This window comes from Narcine bancroftii, chromosome 7 (assembly GCF_036971445.1).
Source record: "Narcine bancroftii isolate sNarBan1 chromosome 7, sNarBan1.hap1, whole genome shotgun sequence".
Classification (NCBI taxonomy): Eukaryota; Metazoa; Chordata; class Chondrichthyes; order Torpediniformes; family Narcinidae; genus Narcine; species Narcine bancroftii.
The window spans coordinates 46,157,724-46,181,998 of NC_091475.1; the positions used below are offsets into that span (position 1 = coordinate 46,157,724).

Consider the following 24,275-nt stretch of genomic DNA (forward strand, 5'->3'; position numbering starts at 1 on the left):
TGTGATTTACGAAATCAAATTTATTTGTGATCCTTTGTCAATCTAAACAGAAATCCAGCCACTGTTATACCACTTTTCTCCACATTCATTGCAAATGACAAAAGTCATCATCTGCTCATCAGGATTTCCACTTTGCACCCAACCTGGAATAAAAAGTGTACCTCTGTCAATTGCAGTGACCGTACAATTAAATTTTTCACACCTTTTGCATCTGATTTTGTTTGTCTTAATTCCTTCCAGACAATGAGGCAGCTGATGGTCCTGAAGCCCAGAGGTAGTGTACAATGCTCTTAGGTGTTTCAACTCCTCACTAGCCATGTCCATCACTGACATCTCAGCAAAGGTCTGTGGAGTTAGTTCTCCTAACAATATTTTTTGTCTTAAATGAGGATTTTTAGGGTTCTGTAAATTTGAAATCCTGCTTCGAATGCAAGCTTTGTACTTTTTAATATTTTTCAAATGAATTGTATATATGGATTGTTCGATTTCTTTGGCAATTCTATGCAATGTTTCTACCATTTTTTCATCAACTGTCTCTGAGTCAGTTAAAGCTTGGAAAATTAGTTCTATACACTTAGACCGCACAGCATCAAGATCTGAAATACACAACTTTTTAGGAACTGGATTCTGGTCAATTCCTAAAAAGCCTTCTGCTGAAAGTTCCTGTACATTGTGTGTTTTTTTGTTTGTGAGGAGATGGTGGAAGACGTCAGTTTCTGTTGCTATTTGAACATCTTCTGGTTGTTGTGTGAAGTTTTTCCTAGCAAAATTGGTTTCATACATCTTACGTTCAAGTTGTACTTTTCCTTGATTTATTTCATTTGACAGCTCCATTTTTTCCTGACATTTTCCCTGGAAAATAGAAGTCTTGTATAATTTTTTCCATGCAGACAGTAGACTCCGTGCCTTCCCCCTGGTATCAGCATCTGGACAAGTTTTTAGCACTCTATATACAGCTTTAATAAGATCCATCTCCTGGAGAATTTCAGGTGTGACTGGAATACTCTCAAAATCATTCAGGAGGTACTTTATGTCCTGGATGTTGTTTGCAGAAACAAGTTTCTCAATCTGCCGTGCTCTACGGGTCACCTCCTTCAGGTTATTCATTGCACTGTCAAATATCAAATAAGTAGACATTATTACGGGTATTTATATTTAAATATACAGTACATTCATTTTAAGAGTGTTTTTAACAGATCAATTTTTGCAGTAGAATCAAGGAACTGGACAGGAAAATGGAGGTAGAATCAAGGAACTGGACAGGAAAATGGAGTTGAGGTCATGATTTTTAATGAATAGTGAAACAAGTTTGAGGTTGTGTATCGCCAACTCCTGCTTCTGATATTTTTTTACTTCTCAAACTTATGGCATCCTATAAGAAACATAGGGTTGCAGAAATTAAGATGTGAATGCACAAAATAAAATTCACACAACGCTGCCTCCCAATCTAATGTTTACTTTTTCACACATTTGTAAAACACATTGCTGATTGAAAAGACCAAAGGAAACTAAAAAAAAGTTTCACCTATAATGTGACACAGATTGAAATTTCTTCCTTTACTTTCGCGTTGCAGATTGTTGAAAATGTAAGTCAATAGTTGCATATTGAGATCACAGAATACATGGGAACAATTGAATGATGGAGTATCCTCAAGATAAAGATTAATTGATGGAGAAATAGACAGGAAGGGGAAAAGTTAAAAACCTTGAGTAAAAACATTGCTAACAGTGGAATTGGAATTGGTCTCAAGAATAGATTTCTGCACCGATAAATAGCACCACTAACAGTTCAGTTAGTTCACTTTGCATTTTACCACTCCAGGGGATTTAGAGAGAGAATTCAAGGGAATTGGGTCCTGCCAGCACAAGGCACAGTAGCAACTGATAACACGAATGACAAAAAAAAACACATCTTGGATGGTTAGAGGGCTAAAGGAGATTAAATGAAGCCCCTGTTTTCTAAAGGTTAAGAGTGGAATGGAGAAAAATTATCCAACAGCTTGTGGCATGAGCCATTGACTACATCACTTTTCTTCATTGCAAACTGTTTTGCTTACATACACCAACTGTGAACTCACTTAACTTTCCAGAATTTTTGGGACAACTTTAAAGAGTGATTTAAAAACAGCACATAAAAAAAAAGCAAACAAAAGCATTAATGATTAAAATACAAGTATGGGCCCTGAGGAGGTTTGTGAATGAATATCGAAGATTGATTGGAGGTGGCATTGAAGTGTGGATTAATTCCTAATCTTTTCTTTTTCTTTGGCTTGGCTTCGCGGACGAACATTTATGGAGGGGTAATGTCCACGTCAGCTGCAGGCTCGTTTGTGGCTGACAATTCCGATGCGGGATAGGAGAATATGAACAACTCAGTTTAGTAAACTTTGAAGCTTTTACTGATTAACAAGGGAAATAGTTTTCTCAGTTAGAGTCATTACATGCAGCTGTTAAGTTTGTGGTGTTACTGGGCAAATAGGAGGGATCAGAAAAATAAATGGGCTGGTAAGTGTGTGGAAAAATGGTAATGAAAACCTGTTCAGAAAACAGCAATGAGAGAGAGCTAGAGCAATGTTTATCTGTCATATTTAGTCCAAAAATTTATATTTGGAGATTTCAGTTCAATGCATTATTAATGAATGGAAATTTTCAGCCACTTCCCCAAAGGGCTCACCACAAATCTCAACTATCATCAGGAACCTGACAGCCATTCTACACAAGAGAAAATTACACTACATCAATAGATAGTTTCTAATATTTTAGGAGTTTTACTCAAGATCCATACTTGGCCTATCCTCCTCCCTCATCTACCCATAGCCTCCTGAGAGTATCATGAGGAAGGATGGAATCAACACCCACATGTAGGCTGCCAAAACTCAGCATCATTTCTCCAGAAACTCTCACAGCTATTTTCTTTCTTCTGAGCTCAAGGATAAATTGAGCTACAGTTTTGGATGAATTCAAATTTTGGCTAGTTATCTATAGCTAAGCTTCAAAGGTAACCTACATTTATATAGATTATTTAACGGCAGGAATGGGGTAGAGATCCTGCAAAGCAAGTTTCGGGGAGCAAAGAGTCGAAAGAACAGGACCTCCAAGATGGTCATTTCTGGATTACTAATGGTGCCATGAGCTAGGGAAGGTCAGAATAGGACAAATATGTGGCTGAGGAGATGGTGCAGGGGGGCAGGGTTTCAGGTTCTTGAATCATTGGAACATTTTCTGGGGAAGGGGTGACCTGTACAAACAAGATGGGTTACACCTGAACAGGAGGGGAACCATTATCCTGGCAGGGAGGTTTACAAATGCTGTTGGGGAGGGGCATTTAAACTTGATTTACAGGGTGGTGGGAACCAGAGAAAAGAAGCAGAGGAAGAGGTGGTCAGTACACAAGTAGGGACAGCTGGGAGGAACTTTGTGGACAGGCAGACAGAGCAAATTTTCAGCCACAAGGATGAGTTGCAATACAAGGATGATTCCGAGAATGAATTATATGAGGAGTGTTTGACAGACCTTACCCTGTTTTTTTAGAATTTAGGAGAATGAGGAGAGATCGCATTGAAACAATGTGAATGTTGAAAGGCATGGATAGAGTAGATGTAGAAAGGTTGTTTCCCATAGTGGAGGAGTTTAGGACAAGAAGGTATAACTTCAGGATTGAAGACTGCCCATTTAAAATAGGGATGCAAAGGAACTTATTTTGTCAGAGAGAGGTAAATCTGTGGATTAAATAGCAGGACAGAATCAATGAGCTAAATAGACTATTTCTGATCCTATTCTTATGGACTTAATGGCACTTACTAATTTGCAGGAGTGATTATCAAAAAATGAAATGACAACAAGTATAGACGACACTTTCCTTATTCTAACATATCCTAATTTCAAAGTATCATCTTCCAAAGCGTGAGCTGTGATTTCCCAAATTTCTCTTTTTTTTTTAATCCAATAATTCAAACTCTGTGGTTGTTACTTTATGTAGTTTTAATTCGTTGATAGAACGGATAAACATTTTGCATAGTTTCGCCATAAGACTTTCATAACGGTGAATAACAAAGCATTTACTGTATAGAGATACAGAGATAAAAACTATAGAGATAAAATTCAAATAAAAATTTCTCATGCTCACGCTTCCTCCACATCTTGTAGAAAAAGAGCAAACACTTAGTCTGGGCAGATACTATGACATGTTACATCATAGTTACTATGATACCACTACAAACAATGGTTCTCTTAAAGAGACAGGCACAAATTAACAAAGAGTCAAAAACCCAAGATTTTAACCTTTACACCAAGCTACTGAAGAACATTAGCATAATGCCCTATTTTCTGGGTCTGGATTAGGTGTGTTTAAGGTAGAGAGAATATGACATGCTGAGGGGCTTAGGTAGGGAATATCAGAACCAGGGACTAGGTAGCAAAAGGCATGGTCACCAAGGCAAGCAAATCTGAGGTGAACAAGAGTCCAGTGTACAAATTCTCTCCACATTTCCATCAACCCCCACTAGATTCTACCACTCACCCACACACTAGGGACAATCTACAGTGGCCAATTAATCAACCAACCTGCATATCTTTTACATAACTGGGGAACCCAGAGAAATGTCACATGGTCACAGGGAGAAGTTGCAAACTCCAGACAGACAGCACTGGAAGTCAGGATTGAAATGGAATGGTGAGGCAATGATTCACTGCACCACTCTCTCCTTTGGCTTGGTGTTAATTTTTGCTTCTGTAAAAGGATGACAAGTGCAATTAATATTTAACAGCATTGTTTTTGGAAACAATTCTTCATAATATTTGATATTTAAAGATTGCAAATAACACATTTTAAAGTCTGGGATTTACCTTCTATAATAAGATTTACAATCTTATTTACATTCAGCAGGTTGGAGCTCCCTCCAATGGCCTTGACTATAAAGTGAATGGGAATAAAACAGAATTCTCTAAAACGGGAAAGAAAAGATCCACATGCATTTATGCATTTTCTCATGACCTTGATTTAGAACTAATAAAGAGGTTTTGAAGTGAATGCACTTTCTAAAAGCTCAAAAACACAGCTGCTGATTTGTACAGTGCAAGCTCCCATAAACAGCAAAATAATTATGACCATTATCTGATTTTGCAATGTTTGGGGCATAATCAGTGTCTGGGGAACTCGGATTAACTCCTATATTCTTCTTCAAATTAAACCTTTCATGTGCACTGGAAGATAGGGCATAATTTTATCCAAAAGATGATGTCTCTGAGAGTGAAGCAGTTCTTCAGCGAGGAATTGGAGTGACAATTTAGGACAGCAGCTAACCTTGGGTAGAAGCCTGAAAATCCCTTCACTACCCCATTGCAGGGAGTGCTTCAATCCTAAATGGGGAACAGTAAACTCCGACTGAGATTCGCCTTGACTTCCTGGTGTAAACCTGCCACCGGATGAGAGAGTAAAGAGATGGACTCTCTGTAACTGGCCTCAGTTCGAATGATATCTGACAGGACAATGCTGCAGAAAGCTCGAGGAAGTGCAAAAAACAATGCTTAAACCTCTGGAAAATACTGCATTATACAATTTTACAGTGTTTTCAAATTAAAATTAATCATTCAGGAACAGGGTGATGTGTGAAACAATAACAGCCTGACATAGGTGACCTATTGCTATGCCTTGCACACACATTGTTATGTCTATTTGCAAGACATCCTACCATGATGACCATATCCCCTGAAGCTGATCTGACAACAAATGATTTTTCCATGCCTTGCAGAGGCTTCTAGCTGTCAACTTCTGAGCAATCAGCATTATAAAAGCCATAAAGATGGAATTAATCATTTGATGCACCTTTCCCACCCCCTCCACCCCTCAAACCTGTACATTTTATGGTTGAGAAAAAAAATCAAACTGAACTCCTCTGGTTCGGCAGAATCTGTATCAACCCGAAACAACATTGATTCCAACATAAACATCCATTTTCAGCAGCTTGAGATATTTGCAAGTTAATTCTCACATTATCAGTCCAGTTTGTAGATATAACAGGTAAACTGAAGCATGCTACTGTGGAGAAAGACCTTTGAGGATCTCTTGTAAATGAACTGCAAAAAAGTTAGTTTGTCGGTGCAGCAGGCAACCAAGAAGCCAAATGCGATGTTGCCAGAGGGATTGAATTTAAGACCCAGGGTACTGTGAGGCCGCACCTTGAGTCTTGTGTGTGATATTTGAGAGGAGATATACTAGCTTTGGACACACTGCAGAGGTGGTTCATCAGTTTGATTCTGGAAATGAGGGATCAAGTGTTTTTTTTTAAATAAACTTTATTTATTCGTTCAAAAAACAAATAATATATGACATATGAAGCAATTAAATATATACATAAACGGTTTTTATATATAGAAAAAAAAAGAAAAAAAAAGAAACACCCCCCTTCAGCCAACTCTCCTAAGGGGAGCCATAAAGAAAGAAAGAATATTAAAGAAAAAGTTAAATATACATATTAAAAACTAAACAATATAAATTGAAATGTAAATATTCTGAGTATAACAGCCACTTATTAATTAAAAAGTTATAATTATCATGCGAAACATATGTAATTTTTTCCATTATTAAACAATATTTCATCTCATTATGTCATATCAATAATATTTGTATCTTTCCACGTACTAGCAATACATTTTTTCGCTACGGACAAAGCTAAATATACAAAAGCAAGCTGGAACTATCTAATCCCAAACTTTTCAGAGGTTGCAAACTACACAATAAAAATACTGTTGGATCTAAAACTAGTTTAATCTTATACAGGTATTCTAAAAACAATTGAATTTTCTTCCAAAAAGATTGTATATGTATACATGACCAAACAGCATGAAAAAAAGTTCCAACCGCGTCACCACATCTAAAACACAAATCTGATTAATGAAAACCATATTTTCTTAATTTTTCAGGTATCAAATATAATTGATGTAAAAAATTGTAATTATTCATTGCATAACGTGCATTTATCAATCTAGTTACACTATCATAACAGATATCTAACCAATCCTCTTCAGAAAAAATAAAATCAATATCCGCTTCCCATTTAATTTTAGATCTATCCCAACCCTTTTTATCCATACCATCCTGTAATATTAGATACATAGATGAAATATAACTTTTCTCTGGTACCTTCATAAGAAGAGTTTCAAATTTAGTAATTTTAGGTAAAATCATATCTCTACCAAACATACATTTTACCAAAGATCGAATTTGATAATAAAGAAATAAAGAATTCTTATCAATACCAAAACCGTCCCTCATCTGATTAAAAGATAAAAACTTACCCTCTTTAAAATAATCTCCCAAATTTTTCACACCTTTAAATCTCCAATGCAATAAACTTTGATTATGTATTGAAAAAGAAATAAGTTGATTATTATACAACAGTCAAAGCCAATAATTTACCCCTAGAGCCTGTCATTTTATTTTTCTTTATTCATAACTTCATTAAATTTTCAGTATAGGCACATTATATTGTTGTAACAAATTTATATTCCATCTAAACAAAAATTGATGTACTTCAAATTCAGAAATACTTGTCATCTCAATTTTAGCCCAACTAGGAGGCCGTACCAAATCCATCAATGAACTAATAAATTTAAGTCGGGCTGCTTCATAATAATTTTGAAAATCTGGTAAACGTAGTCCCCCTAACTCATATTTCCAAGTTAATTTATTCAAAGCTATTCTCGAAAATTTACCCCTCCATAAAAACTCCCTAACCATTTTATTCAAATCTCGAAAAAAAAATTTATCAAGTAAATACGGAATAGATTGGAACAAGTATTGTATACACGGAAAGATATTCATTTTAATTGTATTTATCCTACCCATTAAATTAATAGGTAAATCTTTCCATTTAATCAAATCAGTTTTAATTTTTTTAATTATTGGAGCATAATTTAATTTATATAAAGATTGATAATTAACATTCAAAATTATATCCAGATACTTAATTCGATCAGTCCACTTCAAATTAATAATATTCTTATGAACTGAATAATCTCTTTCACTTACTGGTAATATTTCACTTTCATATTGTATTAAACATTCCTTCAAATGCAAAAGTGACTGAGCTGGGTTTATTAAACACACAAATACATCATCAGCAAATCAATTAATTTTATACTCCTCGTCTAAAACTTTCATATCTTGTATCTGTGTATTTTGTCTTATCAGCTGTGCTAAAGGTTCAATCACTAATGCAAACAAAGCTGGTGATAAAGGACAACCTTGATGAGTTGATAACTAATTATTTGTCCTCTCAAATAGGCTTTCATAGCATCGCATAATACAAACTTACTTTGAGCAGAATTAGAATTTTCTTTCCAAAAAAAATTTTTTTTTTCTTTCAAAAAATCAATAAATTCCATATTTTTTAACAACATTGTATTAAATCTCCAACGATAAGCCATTTGAATTTTTCTCAGAAGTTGCATATGTAAAATATAACAAGGAGTGATCTGAAATCACCCTACTTTTACATTCCGCTTGTTGTATTTTCCCTTGTAAATGTGCCGATACTAAAAATAAGTCAATCCTTGAAAACGATTCATGTCTTGATGAATAAAAGGAAAAATCTTTCTCTGTAGAATTAAGACGTCTCCAAATATCTACTAAATTAAGATCTTTCATCAACGCTTGGACTTGAATTGCCATCTTGGATTTTTTTTAACTTTCTTCAGAGATTTATCAAATAAAGGTTCCAAAACACAATTAAAATCACCACCAATTAAAATATTATCATTAGCCTGACCCAAACATAAAAATGCATCTGAAATAAATATTTCATCACCTGCATTTGGGACATAAATATTAAGTAAAGTCCAAAATTCACTAAAAAGCTTACAATTCAATTTAAGAATACATCCTGCCTTTTCCTCCATTGATTGTAATTCAAAAGATAAATTTTTATGTATCAAAATTGCTACACCTTTAGCTCTAGAATTAAATGAAGAATATACATGCCCAACCCAGTCTCTTTTTAATTTCATGCTTTTCTTCACATTCAAATGTGTTTCTTGTAAAAAAAACAATATCAATTTTCATTTTCTTAATATACGCCAAGACTCGCTTACGCTTAATTGGACTATTTAATCCTCGAACATTAAAAGTAGCAAACCTCAACTTTGACATATCTACTATTATTACTAAATACCAATAATATCTTTATATAAAAACTCAAATCAACATATATAGGCCCTCCAATAGAAAAAAAATCACAAATTAAAAACTAATTAAAATGAAAATAAAAAAATAAAGAGAAAAAAAAAGAAAATACCCCCCCCAAAAAAAACTACCAAAAGAGTAATCAATAAATTCCATATTTTTTAAACATTGTATTAAATCTCCAACAATAGCCATTTGAATTTTTCTCAGAAGTTGCATATGTAAAATATAACAAGGAGTGATCTGAAATCACCCTACTTTTACATTCCGCTTGTTGTATTTTCCCTTGTAAATCTAAATGTGCAAATATGCAAATCTCTCCCTCCCCAGACAAACAATCAATAACATCAAAATATCATAATAACGGAGGAGTCACGTGATGGAGCAGTGGCCGGACAGTGAACTCCAGCCCTCTCCAGAAAAGTCGGGAAAAACAAAGGAAAACACAAAGGCACAGAAATAAAAGTTACAGAAAAGTGAGTATAAAGGTGGAAAGAAGATGGCGACAAAAAAAGAAAAATCGAAAGCAACGGTAAGAAGAGAGGAAGAGAAGACAAAGGAGGAAAAAGGTGAAGGCCTTACCTGTCCGAAGAGGCCCGCTGCGGAGAGAGAAACCCGCTCCCTCAGGTCGGTAAATAATGGACTACAAAAATGGCTCGCTGAGCCGAGTAAAAGTGCGCAAACGCGCATGAAAAAAAAACACACCGACGGGAGGGGGGACCAGCTGGGGAGTCGATCTCCACAGCCGGCAACGACAGTTGCAGAACACCTGCAGCAAGAAGAGTCCACAGAAGACAATAGAAACAAGAAAGAAGAGAAGGAAAGGGCACCAAAGAAACAACAGATGGCCAACCCAGAGGAAGAAGAAGAGGAAGAGGAAGAGTACAGTGAAATAGAAGAAGAAAAGAAAGGCAAGATAAAGGATATACTTTCTCTTATTAAAGGATACATGGAATCATTTAAAGAATGGCAAACACATGAATTTAATGATTTAAGAAAAAGAATAAACAACACAGAAGAGAAAATGAATAAAATAGAGATGACCTTAACAGAAATGGGAAAGAAAATGGACAAGATGGAAGAGCGGGCAGTAGCAGCAGAAATGGAGGTAGAAGACTTAAAAAAGAAATTGGAGGAATCTAATAAAAAAACTATAGAGACACAAGAACTACTAGCTCAAAAAATAGATACAATGGAAAATTATAACAGAAGAAATAACATAAAGATAGTGGGCCTTAAGAAAGATGAAGAAGGCAAGAATATGAGGGAGTTTATAAAAGATTGGATCCCTAAGACCCTAGGATGTCCAGAACTACAGCAAGAAATGGAAATAGAAAGGGCACATAGAGTATTGGCCTCTAAACCACAACCACCACAAAAACCAAGATCTATTGTAGTAAAATTCCTAAGATATACTACAAGAGAAAAGGTACTGGAGAAGACAATGGAAAAAGTAAGAGAGGGCAACAAACCACTGGAGTATAAAGGGCAAAAAATCTTCATTTATCCAGATATAAGTTTTGAACTCCTAAAGAAGAGAAAAGAGTTCAATACAGCAAAGGCGATTTTATGGAAGAAAGGGTATAAATTTATACTAAAGCATCCAGCGGTATTGAAAATATTTATTCCAGAACAAAACAGACTATTCTCGGATCCAGAAGAAGCACGAAAATTTGCAGAACAATTACAAAAATAGACTGAGGGAGGAAGACGGGTAATGAGAGTTAAAATGATCACGATTGATATGTATGTGGGTAAAGACAAAAATAGACTGAGGGATGAAGACGGGTAATGAGAGTAAAAATGATCACGATTGATATGTATGCGGGTAAAGAGGTATAAGAGTGAATAGAGACAATGTGCATACGTGAAAGTATCTGTACTTAGAGGAAAATATAGATAGTATAGACAAGAATTAATAAGGGAAGGTAATGGAATAGAGAGAATAAGGAGGGAATTAAAAGAGTGACCTTTGTGACATATGAAAAGTGAAATCTTTTCTGGGGGGGGGGGAATAGCGGTCACTGCAAAATCAGTTGACACTTGCGAGTGGATTCGCAAATCCAAATGGAGAGGGGAGATGTGGTTGTCCGACAAGGGATAAAGGACAACTCAGGAGGGGAAGGGGAGATTGGGGATAAATAAGATAGAAATAGGAGAATAAGGAAAATGTTGGATGTTGTAGGAATGTTGTCTTATAAAGAGTTGAAAATAAGAAAACAGAAATGGAAAAGGAGGAAAGGTAATGATGGAAAAACGGAAAGAGAAGATAAACAAAATATAAAAGGGCTACGCTGAACTATATGACTTTAAATATTAATGGAATACATAACCAAATTAAAAGGAAGAAACTACTAAATTTAAATGAATAAATGTATTCCATTAGAAAAAATAACATATAGGTTAAGAAATAATATTGAAATATTCAAACAAGTATAGGAGCCTTACATTAAATACAATAGCGAAAACCTACCGGGGACAAACATTACCTAAGTTGATGGAAGGAGAAGGAAAGAAAAGAATGGACTCAGTAGAATTTCTGGTGTATTTTTGTTGAATGACAACATTGTCTGACTGGCTTAATGCAACCTAGATTGTATACCTAAAATGGATGAGGGGGGGGGTGGGGGGGTGGCTTGGGAGGAGGTGGGGGGAGAAAAAGTCACTGTATATGTGTGAAAAAGAAATAGTGGTATATCATGGCTAATGTGATTTATGGTGTGAAAAATAAAAAATTTAAAAAAAATATATATATCATAATAACAAAAAAAAATAGAATAAGAAAATTCTTTTCATCCAAAAGATTCCAATCTCGGAGATCCCATTTCAGAAGGAGGTAGACTCTTTCCATTCCCATTTTTCCCATTTCTCCCATTTCTTCCGTTTCCAGAACAACCAGATTTTTCTTTAGAAGATAATGGTGGACTACGTCTTTGTCCTCTTACATCTGGCAATGAATCAGCAAAAATCATTGGTTCACGATCATTTTCAAAAAACCGAAATTGATAGTCTCCATAAAACACCTTCAGCACTGCAGGGTAGCGAAAAGTAGACTTATAACCTTTGCGCCACAAAACTTCTTTAACTGGATTGAATCAACGTCGACGTTGAATGACCTCTTGACTCAAATCAGGATAAAAAAAGACTCTTCTATTCTGAACCAATAACGGGGTTTGTCGTTGTCTCACATTTTGCACTGCAAGTCAAAGTATTGCTTCTCTGTCCAAATAACTCAAACATCGAATTATTACTGGTCTTGGTGGTTGACCAGCTGAGGATGTTCTTCTTAAAGCTCTATGGGCTCTTTCCAGTACCAATCCCCCAGAGAAAAATTCTTGCCCTAATATTTGCAGGATCCAGTCATTAAAGAAACGAAGAGGATTTTGTCCTTCTATACCTTCTGGCAAACCAACAATTTTCACATTATTCCTTCTGCTTTGATTCTCCAAGTAATCTATTTTTCTTTCTAGCTCCTTCTCACGTTCTCCTAGTTCTATGACTGATTTTTCCACCTTCAACACTTTTTCTGTGTTAGAAGTCACTTGTTGTTTACAGTCCAAAAAAGCAGTCTGAAACTTTTTTTAATTCTTCATAAGATGCATCCACATGTGTCTTAACCATATTTAATTCTGAACTTATACCAGCATTCATTTGAACCATTTCATTCATTTGAGACATCAACAAAGGTTTTATAACAGCTTGAACAATTGCATACACTGTGATTCGGTAAACCATATATAACCATATAACCATTTACGGAGCGGAAACAGGCCATGTTGGCCTTTCGAGTCCACACCAGTTCACTGACTTTGTGCGCCCTCTTCAGGCATTGGTTCCGGTAGATCTTCATTCAATAAAGATGGGCGAATTCAATGCAGGTGGAATCTTTACTTAACTAGTTCCTTTGGCTATCCTTTTGTAAACATTTCCAAATAATAAACATTCTTCAGGATCTTGGCACTTGTTTTCAATATTGTGTCTAAAAAATCTCATGAACGATTGGTACTTAAGTGGTAATCATCATAAGTTTTAATCTCCTTCTTGGGCAAAGAGAGAGACTATAGCTGGATCAATGATGTGGCATTTCAAACATAAACTGGATTAGTAGGTGAATTGGCCACAGATTGTATTTGTGCAGCATGTGTTTGTAGGCTGGATGGGTCTGTTACTATGCTATATCTCGAATTTGAAAAAATAAAATAAAATTAAAATGTTGTAGCGACTACTTCTGTATAATTACTAAAGCAATACACATACTGCAGGTTAGTCAACACAAGAGTGTTTTATTTAGACTTTACAGGCTTCTTCTATATAGCTCACATCCCAGGCACCACGGACGGGGTGGGACGGGGAAAGCTCAGCTCTGCTCTCTGACGTGGTGGCAGAACAAGGTAACTGCATCTCCTGCTGCAACTCAACAGAAGGCATTTTAAAAGTTTTACTGTGGGTCTGGACTCCCAGCGCCGGCACCCCGACTTCCTCAGGGGTCGCCGCTGGTCTCCCCCTGCATCTCGTTTTTTCATCAAATCACGAAGAAAAGCGATTTCTTCAGATTGAAATGCTACCTGATGCATTTCCAACAATGGAGTCGTCTTCCTACGTGCTCCCTCCATTGAAATCGAAAGGCTTTCCAAATTGGGGTCCACTTCTTGGGAACACGCACCTTCTTCCGGAGAACAGGTAATTCCAGTGCCATCCTTCACTTGGTGAGCAATAGACATTTTTTTTCAGCTCCCACAGGTAGTCTTTGAGGTTTAGACAATGAAGAGATTGAGCCTGGGGCTGTATCAAGTCGTCGAGGCCCCAAATCTTCAACACTTCGAAAATGTAACTTCTTCTGCACTTGAGGTTTAATCTTATTACCATTAGTGGCCATAATAATTCCTTAATACTTTAAACTAAAATTTAAAAAGCTTAAACTTGAAAACAAAGGGTTAAAAAACAGGAACTTAAAAGTCTGGCCAGAGAGGTCGAGATTACACGTCTAGACTCTACGCCATCTTGCCACTCCCCTCGGGATCAAGTTTATGAGAGATTGAGTAGCCTGTGACTGGACACATTAGAGTTTACAAGGATGAGAGAGGATCTTGCAGAAACTTACGAAATTAAGAAAGGAAGCTTGATTCACTGGCAGTGATGCTAGAACTGGACTACACAGCCTCAAGAGATTTAAGATAAGAGGTGAAGAGGGAGAGAGAATCTGCAGATTTCTCTACCCAAAGAAGCAATAGAGGCTGCTTCATTGAAGTCTGAGGAGATCTGGCATGCCATCAAATACTCTTATCAAACCTCTATTGATGCAGTGTGGAAATTATACTGACCAGTTGCTTCACAGCGTGGTTTGGAAAATTGAGTGCCCAGAAACTTAGAGAGCTTCAGGAAATGGCAAATTGAACCAAGTTCATCCTGGGCACTGAATTCCCATCCATCAAAGACATTGACATGGACACTAAGTTCTTTCAAACTGCCTTGTAAAATGGGGTTAACTGAGTAATTTGCCCAGTTAACACCCCACTTGAAAGGGTCTGACCTGATCAGCGTCGTCCAAAGTCAACACGGTCCCTGCCCTAGCTCGGAGGTAGTCAGGGGACCCAGTTAAACTTACCCAGGACGCATCCACTGGCAGTCTAAACAGCAAAATGGCCAACCTGGTTACTCCTGTGACATCAGTGTTTACACACTGGCATCATAGGGAAACCCCTGCTGAAGTGTCTGCATTGATCAGGGGGAAAGAGAGGGGTCGCTGCCAGGGCCCAGGGTGAAGGTGGGGATGGTGAGGTCACTGCCATGGGGCGGGGGGAGAGGTCGATGTTGCGGGGTGGGCAGAGGGGTCACTGCAATGAGGGAGAGAGGAGTCGCTGCCGCAGAGGAGGGAGGAGAGGGATCGCTGCCGTGGGAGAGAGGTTACTGCCGCGGGGGTGGAGGGATTGGCTGCCATTGGTTAGGGGGGAGTGTGATTGATGGTGGGAGGGAGACTGACAGCTGGTGGGGGTATGGAGAGACTAGTTTGTGTGACGCAACACTCACTGCGTCATCGTGGGGGCAGGATCCCCCTTAAATCACCAGGATGGCGATTTACTGGGGCTATCGCCCCTCAGCTTAAAAGGTGCTGGAGGCACCTTTGCCCCACTAATAGCATCTGGGTCCCAGGAGCTGCTGTTTAAAAGCACCTACCGTGACAAGAAGGCATCCAGCTTCATAATGGATTCCCATCAACCCGGTTACAATCTCTTCTCACTGCTGCCTTCAGGCAGATTGTACAGGAGCTTGAAGTCCAGCACCTCCACGTTCAACAGCTACCAAGCTCCTGAATGTCCCCATACTACCCTAACCAGAACTATTTGGGAACCACTATTAAATGCCACATTTTACTTGCACTAACGGCAAATGTGAATAGTTATCTATTTTCTTTTCAATCTTGGCATATTGTAGTAATTTAATTTATACTATTATATTGCATGGGCATACCTCATACCGATGTGGCTACAGCAAGTAAGAACTATGGCACATTTGTATCCTGTGCTAATATAATCATCATAATCAAATGTATTTAAGACTCAGGAATTAAGGAGAACAGTTGGGTAAATGGAACTGAGTCCACAGCCAGGATCTTATTGAATAGCAGAGCAGACTTGAGAGGGGCAGATGGCCCATTCCTCCTCCTATTTCTTATATTTTAATGATTTAGATATGAAGGCCCTAATACATTCCAAAGTGAAGCAGCTGCGACTTCATTCTTGATCATTTCAGCAAACTGCACAATTAAATAAAACCTGTTTCTCCGAGTTTGGAGAATTTCAGCAGGTCACACAGCATTCAGAAGAAGTTAAGGGTGACCAGCGTTTTTGGCATGATCATTTACATCCTCTGGATGCTGTGTGAGCTGCTGAGTTTCTCCAGTACATCTGCAGACTTTCCTGCGATATGTCCCACATTACTGCAGGACCATATATTACCTTAAAACTGTAAGGCACATAGTGAAAGCAGCTATAGACGTTCATGCTTCAGGTCAAAGATCTCTGCCTTGAAAGGTTAACACAAATTCTCTTCCAAAGATTTTGCCTGACCTGCTAGACTTCAAGTATTGTATTTGTTCATTTTAAATGCCCAGCATCTCCCTTTTGTGAAATAAATGGGCACTCATTATTTCATTAACCTTACAACACTTTTCCTTGTTCATTCACCATGAAGTGTGTAAAAAAAAATGTAAAATTCCTGTCTACCCAGCCCATGGAAAATGACAAGCAAGTGCACTGATCACCACCTTTGCTCTTCCCATCCTGAAGGCGCCGCTGTGCTGGGCGACACTTAACCCAATCACACGGTGTGAGTTCAGCCGTCTGCTGGTGGCAGTGACGGGAGAAGTGGTAGGCGCGTAAACGATGGTAAAGGCTTAAAGTCCGCAATGCTCCCTACCAGCATCGGTCGCCTTCGGTAAGGCGGTGAAAACAGAACAGATCCGAACCGTTTGCTGGTTCACCGTAAAAGACCAGCATCCGTTCAAGCCGCCATCGCTGCTGCCTCGTCGACACAGTGCGCCTGCGCAAGGACGTCACCGAGGGTGGCTGAGTGGGGGTTGACTCGTCCCTGCACCCACGTGCGAACGGGAGGCACAACCAAATACATTTTCCATCCATGGACTGGAAACAGGAGGCCGAAACTAATCCCGCATTCAGAGGGTGGAAACCGATGTCTTTCACGGCACTGTCCCTTCATGAATGTGAACGTAAGCACTATAAATTGCAAAATAAAGTTTGAGGAAACTTTTATATTTCCTTTAAAGGCGTCCAGCGTGCAAAATATCTCGCTTTGTCATGTAAATAGATTCTCATAATTTCTTTAACCTGAAAAATACTTGCCTCATTCAAAGACTGACAGGTATATAAAATAATAACATTCCAATATGCCCAAACTCGCCAGAGAGGTCGAGATTACAGTGGAAAAGCTGGAAACTTCCTTATTAGCTGGCTCCTCTGGTTAAGACGACTACCTACAAATCCAGGTTGAATTCGTCCCCCTCCTGTTTTTACTCCCAGCAGTTCAGCCTACCAACCATTCAGAAAACCAGAAGCTCTATCCATTGACTACAGATCAGAATCTGTTGTGGACTGGAATCTCATAAGCAGCAAAACCTGATCGAAAAAAAGCAACACTAGTAGGAATATGTAAACATTACCTTTAAAGTCCCTCTTGCAGAATCTACAATTATGTCCAATGAAAATTATAGCTAAAAGAGAGAAACAAGTTATTAGAATTTTAAATTAACCACTTAATTGACACTTAGTAAAGGATTCTTCAATAATTTAGGCAAGGTTTTGAAACAAAAATTGAAATTGTAGGAAACATTCAGCAGTTCAGAAAGTCTTTGGGTAAGGAGAAACAAAATTAATGTTTCATAACAATCATATGTGATTGGACACCAATTGCTTAGTGTTTCTGCATGTATCTCATGGTCAAGGATCCCTCGGAGCACCAATAGTTTTCAGTCTTTATTTAGAAAATGCTATTTTAATTTTTTTTAACCAAAGTGAATAACTTCACATTTTTCCACGTTCAATTCCATCTGTGATGTTTTCACCAATTCACTTAGCCTGCTTACATCTCCCTGAAGTCTCCCTGCATCCTTCTCACAATTCACTTGCATTTAGCTTTGTAACAAGCGCAAAAGTGGACATATTACACGGATTCTTCGTTCAAATTTTTTATATAAATTGTGAACAGTTGGGATCCCTGCACCAATCCCTGTGGCCCTCCAACATAAGATAACCTGTTTATTTCTATACTCCATCTTCTGTCTCAATTACTCACCAACATGTGCTTAATAACTTTACTAGCCTTTTGAACGTTCAAAAACCACATCCATTTGTTTGCCCTTATCTATTCTGCTAATTATAACCTTGAAAAACTCTTATCAGATTATTCAAATGTAACTATCCTTTAATGCTAACTCTTTTGCTATTTTCAAATGCACTGTTACCATCTCCTTGAGAACAGATTCAAGCATATATTACTGAGGTCAGGTGATTTTCTCTTCATGCTTTTTGAATTCATGTTTTTTTTTACTTCCAACATATAGAAACTATCCAAGAACCCAGAATTTTGCAAGATGAAATCAGTGCATCTACCTCCTCCATTGCCTTCTCTCTCAAAACCTTGTGATGTAGGCCATCAGTTCCAGGAGTATAATTTTTTTTAAAATTCAAAGGCTGTAAATCTGAAATGAAAACAAAACGCTGGAAATTCTCAGCAGATTAGACAACACCTGCAGAAATAAAATGCAGTTAGCTTTTTAGATCTCTTTCTACAGATGCTAACTGACCTGCTAGGTCTCTTTTGCGTGTTTTTTAAAAATTTTCTGTCACAGAGCCATGCAGCATGGAAAGAGGCCCTTCAGCTCAAATCGTCCATGCCACGAAGTTGCCAATATGGACAAGTCCAATTTTCCACTATCTCTCTCATTTACTTTTTATGCACCTGTCTAAATATCCTTTAAACTGATCTAGAAAAAGCTTATTGTATATATTCCACAAATTCATCTTCGAGATTATTATGAAAATTAAAATGTATCTTGTTGGCAATTGTTTCCCTTAATTGTTGAATTGGCTATATTATATTCTTCTTTCTTCTTCTTCTTCTTTGGCTTGGCTTCGCGGACGAAGATTTATGGAGGGGTAATATCCACGTCAGCTGACAAGTCCGATGCGGGACAGACACACGGTTGCAGCGGTTGCAAGGGAAAATTGGTGGGTTGGGTTTTTCCTCCTTTGTCTTTTGTCAGTGAGGTTGGCTCTGCGGTCTTCTTCAAAGGAGGTTGCTGCCTGCCGAACTGTGAGGTGCCAAGATGCACTGGCAGTGGTCAATGTGGCAGGCACCAAGAGATTTCTTTAGGCAGTCCTTGTACCTCTTCTTTGGTGCACATCTGTCTCGGTGGCCAGTGGAGAGCTCGCCATATAACACGATCTTGGGAAGGCGATGGTCCTCCATTCTGGAGACGTGACCTACCCAGCGCAGTTGGATCTTCAGCAGCGTGGATTCGATGGTGTCGGCCTCTGCCATCTCGAGTACTTCGATGTTGGAGATGAAGTCACTCCAATGAATGTTGAGGATAGAGCGGAGACAACGCTGGTGGAAGCGTTCTAGGAGCCGTAGGTGATGCCGGTAGAGGACCTATGATTCGGAGCCGAACAGGAGTGTTATATTAAGTCATATCTAATACTACAACTACTATTTGGTAGCCTAAAATTAACTCACCCTTCCTGTTTCCTGCTCTTTCTTGAAGATTCTTGACCACACATTCCCACTTGACCATATCTAGTACTCTGGTCCATCACCTTGATTGGTCATACCTTGTCCTGTCCATCACTAAACGCCCTGTCCTACCTGCTACACCCAGTGGCCCATTTCAATGGACAACAATTTTTTTTCAAAAGGCTTGTTTCCTGAAAAATGGAATTATGGTGGACAACTTCAAGCTGAACACAAAGATAATTTCAGATTTGCTATATCACATAGGAAGTTTGAGAAACATTAAATTGACCTTTATTATCAAGCCACCTTTATTTATCGTTCATACCATGCTTGCATGGTAAAGACAGATAGCGTTTATCCAGGACCATGGACATATTTACATAAATATAAGGTAGAATAGAAGTTAAACATATTAAAATATTAAGACACATACAGTAACAGTCCATGGTACCCTATCCACAAATGTTCTGGGAATTAAGGAGTCTGATGGCTTGGGGGAAAAAAACTGTTGCTCAATCCGGACGCAAGATGGCGGAGGGGAGAACAGTTTACTTGAGGGGCGTGTGAATCCTTCGCAATGTTTATTGCATTTCACCTGCATCAAGAGTTGCATATGTCCTTCATGGTAGGAAGAGAGCCCTCAATGGTCTTTTCTGCTGACTTCACTATCCTCTGCAGGGTTTTGCAATCAAGGAGGAACAGCTTCCAAACCAGGCAGTGATGCAGTTGCACAGTTGCTCTCAATCCATCCTCTGTAGAATTAGTGAAGATGGAGGGTGGGAGATGAACTTTCCTCAGCCTTCGGAGGAAGTAAAGGCGCTGCTGGGCTTTCTCAGCTATGGAGCTGGTGTTAAGGGACTAGGTGAGATTCAGAATGTTTAATCGCACAATGATGCTGACACATTTTGTTATTTCAACAGACCTAAAAATGTTTTTCCACTGGTTTTCATTTGTACTCAACATATGGTACCTCTCATGTCACTGTCCAACAATAGTCAACCAGCATTGATGTATTCCAATTGCCCTGATACTACTTTTCCATGTCACAATGTCCTGGTGAAACCTTTGACTATGTTCATCACTGACTGCACCAACATCAGTAGGGAAGAAGTCTAAATGTGAATTCAGAAAATGAAATTTAAATGACATATTGTACTTTATGGTTTCATTTGCTTGAAGCATGATAAAAAAATATGAAAGAAAATCACAAAAATAGGTTTAATCTAAAAAAAGGTATGTGATAGAAAATTATAAAATGATTTTCATGTTCAAAATCCATAAAATATACCCAAATGTGTTTGGGAAGCAAAATCTTTGTTGTCCAATGCTATTGTTGTTTAGTCCTTGTTTAGTTTCCCATGTGCTCGGTCCATCCCAGGCCTCTTTCATATTCAATTTATGTATTCTGACATGCTTTATTTTTGGATGAAATATCTGTTCATCTGCAGCAAGAAGGAATTTATGTGAACATATACATGGTAACAATGTGGTCCATTAAGCCATCAGCTTTTTAGGCCCGCTTGTGCTGTATTTACCCTTGCAGGTCCACTTGAGGTGCCCTCATCCTTTCAGGTCCACTTCAAATTCGAGAACCATATTCCTTTTGGGTCTACTTGTGCTGCCCACGCTCATTAAGTTCAGCTCGTGTATCATTGGTGTACTGTATTCATTTCAGGTCCCCCTGTGCTGTCCTCATCCATTCCGGTTCATTTGAACATCAAGCTGGTATATTCCTTTTGGGTTTGCTCATGTTGCATTCACTCTTTCACATCTGCTGAAAAATCAAGCTACTATAATGGATCTATGTTAATCTTTAATGTAAAACTATATTTCCTATAAAAATAAAGTAAATTATAGAGTTAAAATATTGTATCTGTATTCTTAGTAAGTTAGCTGTGGGTTAGTACAACGAGATAGACAACAGACTCGCCAAGGCAAATAGCGCCTTTGGAAGACTACACAAAAGAGTCTGGAAAAACAACCAACTGAAAAACCTCACAAAGATAAGCGTATACAGAGCCGTTGTCATACCCACACTCCTGTTCGGCTCCGAATCATGGGTCCTCTACCAGCATCATCTACGGCTCCTAGAACGCTTCCACCAGCGTTGTCTCCGCTCCATCCTCAACATTCATTGGAGCGCTTTCATCCCTAACGTCGAAGTACTCGAGATGGCAGAGGTCGACAGCATCGAGTCCACGCTGCTGAAGATCCAGCTGCGCTGGGTGGGTCACGTCTCCAGAATGGAGGACCATTGCCTTCCCAAGATCGTGTTATATGGCGAGCTCTCCACTGGCCACCGTGACAGAGGTGTACCAAAGAAAAGGTACAAGGATTGCCTAAAGAAATCTCTTGGTGCCTGCCACATTGACCACCGCCAGTGGGCTGATATCGCCTTAAACCGTGCATCTTGGCGCCTCACAGTTTGGCGGGCAGCAACCTCCTTTGAAAAAGACCGCAGAGCCAATATTATGAACTAGGTGAAAAAACGCACAAAATCCTAGCATGGCAGCTTAAGACAGAACAAGCTAAGAAAATGGTATTGGCATCAAGGAAAAAAGACAAACAAATTACATATAATCCAAAAGAAATTAAGGAAAACTTTAGAGAATTCTATGAACAATTATACCGAACTGAAAATGAAGGGAAAGAAGGGAAAATAGATGAATTTCTGACTAAAATTGAACTACCAAAACTACAAATAGAGGAACAAAATAAATTAACAGAGCCATTTGGAATAGTAGAAATACAAGAGATAATAAAAAAATTACCAAATAATAAGACACCAGGAGAGGATGGATTCCCAATAGAATTCTACAAAACATTTAAAGACTTATTAATTCTGCCCCTCCTGGAAGTAATCAACCAGATTGATGAAACACAAAGCTAACCAGATTCATGTAAAACAGCAATAATTACAGTAATACTAAAGCAAGGGAAAGATCCTCTCTCACCAGCGTCATATAGACCAATATCTTTACTTAACACAAATTATAAGATAATAGCTAAACTATTAGCAAACAGATTAGCAGAGCATGTACCGAAAATGGTAAATTTAGACCAAACTGGATTTATCAAAAAAAGACGCACAACAGACAATATTTGTAAATTTATTAACTTAATTCATGCAGTAGAAGGAAATAAAGCACCTACAGTAGCAGTTGCTTTAGACGTAGAGAAGGCCTTTGACAGAGTAGAATGGAATTATTTGTTCAAAGTATTGCAAAAATTCAGTTTACCGGAGAAGTATATTAATTGGATTAAAGCATTATATAAGGGACCGTTAGCGAAAGTGACAGTAAATGGACATGTATCAAAGCAATTTAACTTAAGCAGGTCAACACGGCAGGGATGCCCACTATCACCTTTATTGTTTGCGTTAGCTATAGAACCACTAGCAGAATCGATAAGAATAGATAATAATATAAAAGGAATAAAAATAAAAGACAAGGAATATAAAATCAGTTTATTTGCAGATGATGTTATAGTGTACTTAACAATAAAAGAATTATATAAGAAATTGAAGGAATATGGAGAAGTGTCGAGTTACAAGATAAACGTGTAAAAGTGAAGCAATGCCTATGAATAATGCGGATTTCTCAAAATTTAAGAAGGAATCACCATTTAGATGGCAAATGCAAGCAATAAGATACCTAGGTGTACAAATAAACAAAAATCTCGGCCAACTATATAAACTCAATTATTATCCACTAATGAAAAAATTACAGGACGATTTAGAGCATTGGAAAGATTTACCACTAACACTAATAGGAAGGATAAACTGTATTAAAATGAACATTTTTCCAAGGATATTATACTTATTTCAGGCATTGCCAATACAACTGACAGAGAAATTCTTCAAGGAGTTAAAGAAAATAATAAGGAAATTTTTATGGAGAGGGGGGAAACCGAGGATAGCACTAGATAAATTAACAGAATGGTATAAACAAGGAGGCTTACAACTGCCAAACTTTAAAAATTATTATAGAGCCGCACAATTAAGATACCTATCAGATTTTTATCAAACAAGGGAAAAGCCAGATTGGATGAGATTAGAATTAGATAAAATAGGGGAAAAGATACCTGAACACATATTATATAAATGGGATGAAAAATTGATACAACATAGAAGTTCTCCAGTATTACATCATCTCCTCAATATTTGGAAGAAGATTCATGTAGAAAGAAATAAAACAAATTATCAATTACCAAAGCTAATATTGACGCAAAACAAGTTACTCCCTTTTAGAATAGATAACCTTTCCTTTAGAGAATGGGAAAAAAAAGGGATTAAAAGAATAGAAAATTGTTTTTCAGGAAATAGATTCTTATCCTTTGAACAAATGAAAGATAAGTACAATATAACTCAAGATACAGCGCTGGCATATTACCAGTTGAGATCCTACTTGAAGGATAAATTAGGAAGCAGTTTGAGTTTGCCAGAGGCAAGTAACCTTGAATATGTGATTACAGATACAATGATAATCAAAAGATTTATAACAAATATGTATATTAAACTGCAAGAAAAGGAGAATGAGGAAACAAATGGTAAAACTAAACAAAAATGGGAACAAGATTTAAATATAAAGATAAAAAAGGAAACATGGGAGAAGTTATGCTCCGGAACGATGAGAAATACAATAAATACGAGGTTACGTATGATACAATATAACTGGATACAGGCTATACATTACACCTCAAAAGTTAAATAAATGGGACCCAACAGTATCTGATAGATGTTTTCGATGTAAAAAAGAAATGGGAACAACAATTCATGCAATCTGGACATGTGAGAAAGTAAAAAAATTTTGGGAAGATCTAAATCAGATATTAAATAAAATAACAG

General features: G+C 37.6%; 1 protein-coding gene and 1 long non-coding RNA gene across 5 annotated transcripts in view; one reads left to right on the plus strand and one right to left on the minus strand.

Moving 5' to 3' along the window:
- LOC138738853 (transcription elongation factor A N-terminal and central domain-containing protein) lies at positions 1-16,734 on the minus strand. Of its 4 annotated transcripts, XM_069889966.1 has the most exons (4): positions 16,598-16,687; positions 4,846-4,911; positions 4,564-4,729; positions 1-1,111 (listed from the first exon to the last, which is right to left on the minus strand). In XM_069889966.1, exon 4 carries the CDS (start codon positions 1,105-1,107, stop codon positions 43-45), a length of 1,065 nt encoding a protein of 354 aa, XP_069746067.1. In that variant the 5' UTR covers positions 1,108-1,111; positions 4,564-4,729; positions 4,846-4,911; positions 16,598-16,687; the 3' UTR covers positions 1-42. The 4 variants fall into 4 exon arrangements, with proteins under 4 accessions (XP_069746067.1, XP_069746066.1, XP_069746068.1 ...); XM_069889965.1 differs by lacking the exon at positions 4,846-4,911; XM_069889967.1 differs by lacking the exons at positions 4,846-4,911; positions 16,598-16,687 and adding an exon at positions 16,446-16,546.
- Positions 16,488-24,275, plus strand: part of LOC138738854 (uncharacterized) — a 16,561-nt gene continuing 8,773 nt past the window's right edge. The window contains exon 1 of the long non-coding RNA XR_011341817.1: positions 16,488-16,907. This is a non-coding gene — a long non-coding RNA (uncharacterized lncRNA). The remainder of the gene's footprint in view (positions 16,908-24,275) is intronic.

Excerpts from the sequence above, each read along its gene's own strand:
- LOC138738853 (XM_069889964.1), bottom strand. The coding sequence starts at position 16,677 with ATGCTGGTCTTTTACGGTGAACCAGCAAACGGTTCGGATCTGTTCTGT. Across the intron at positions 1,112-16,597 it reads ACCGAAGGCGACCGATGCTG|TGCAATGAATAACCTGAAGG; the intron begins GTAGGGAGCATT and ends GATATTTGACAG.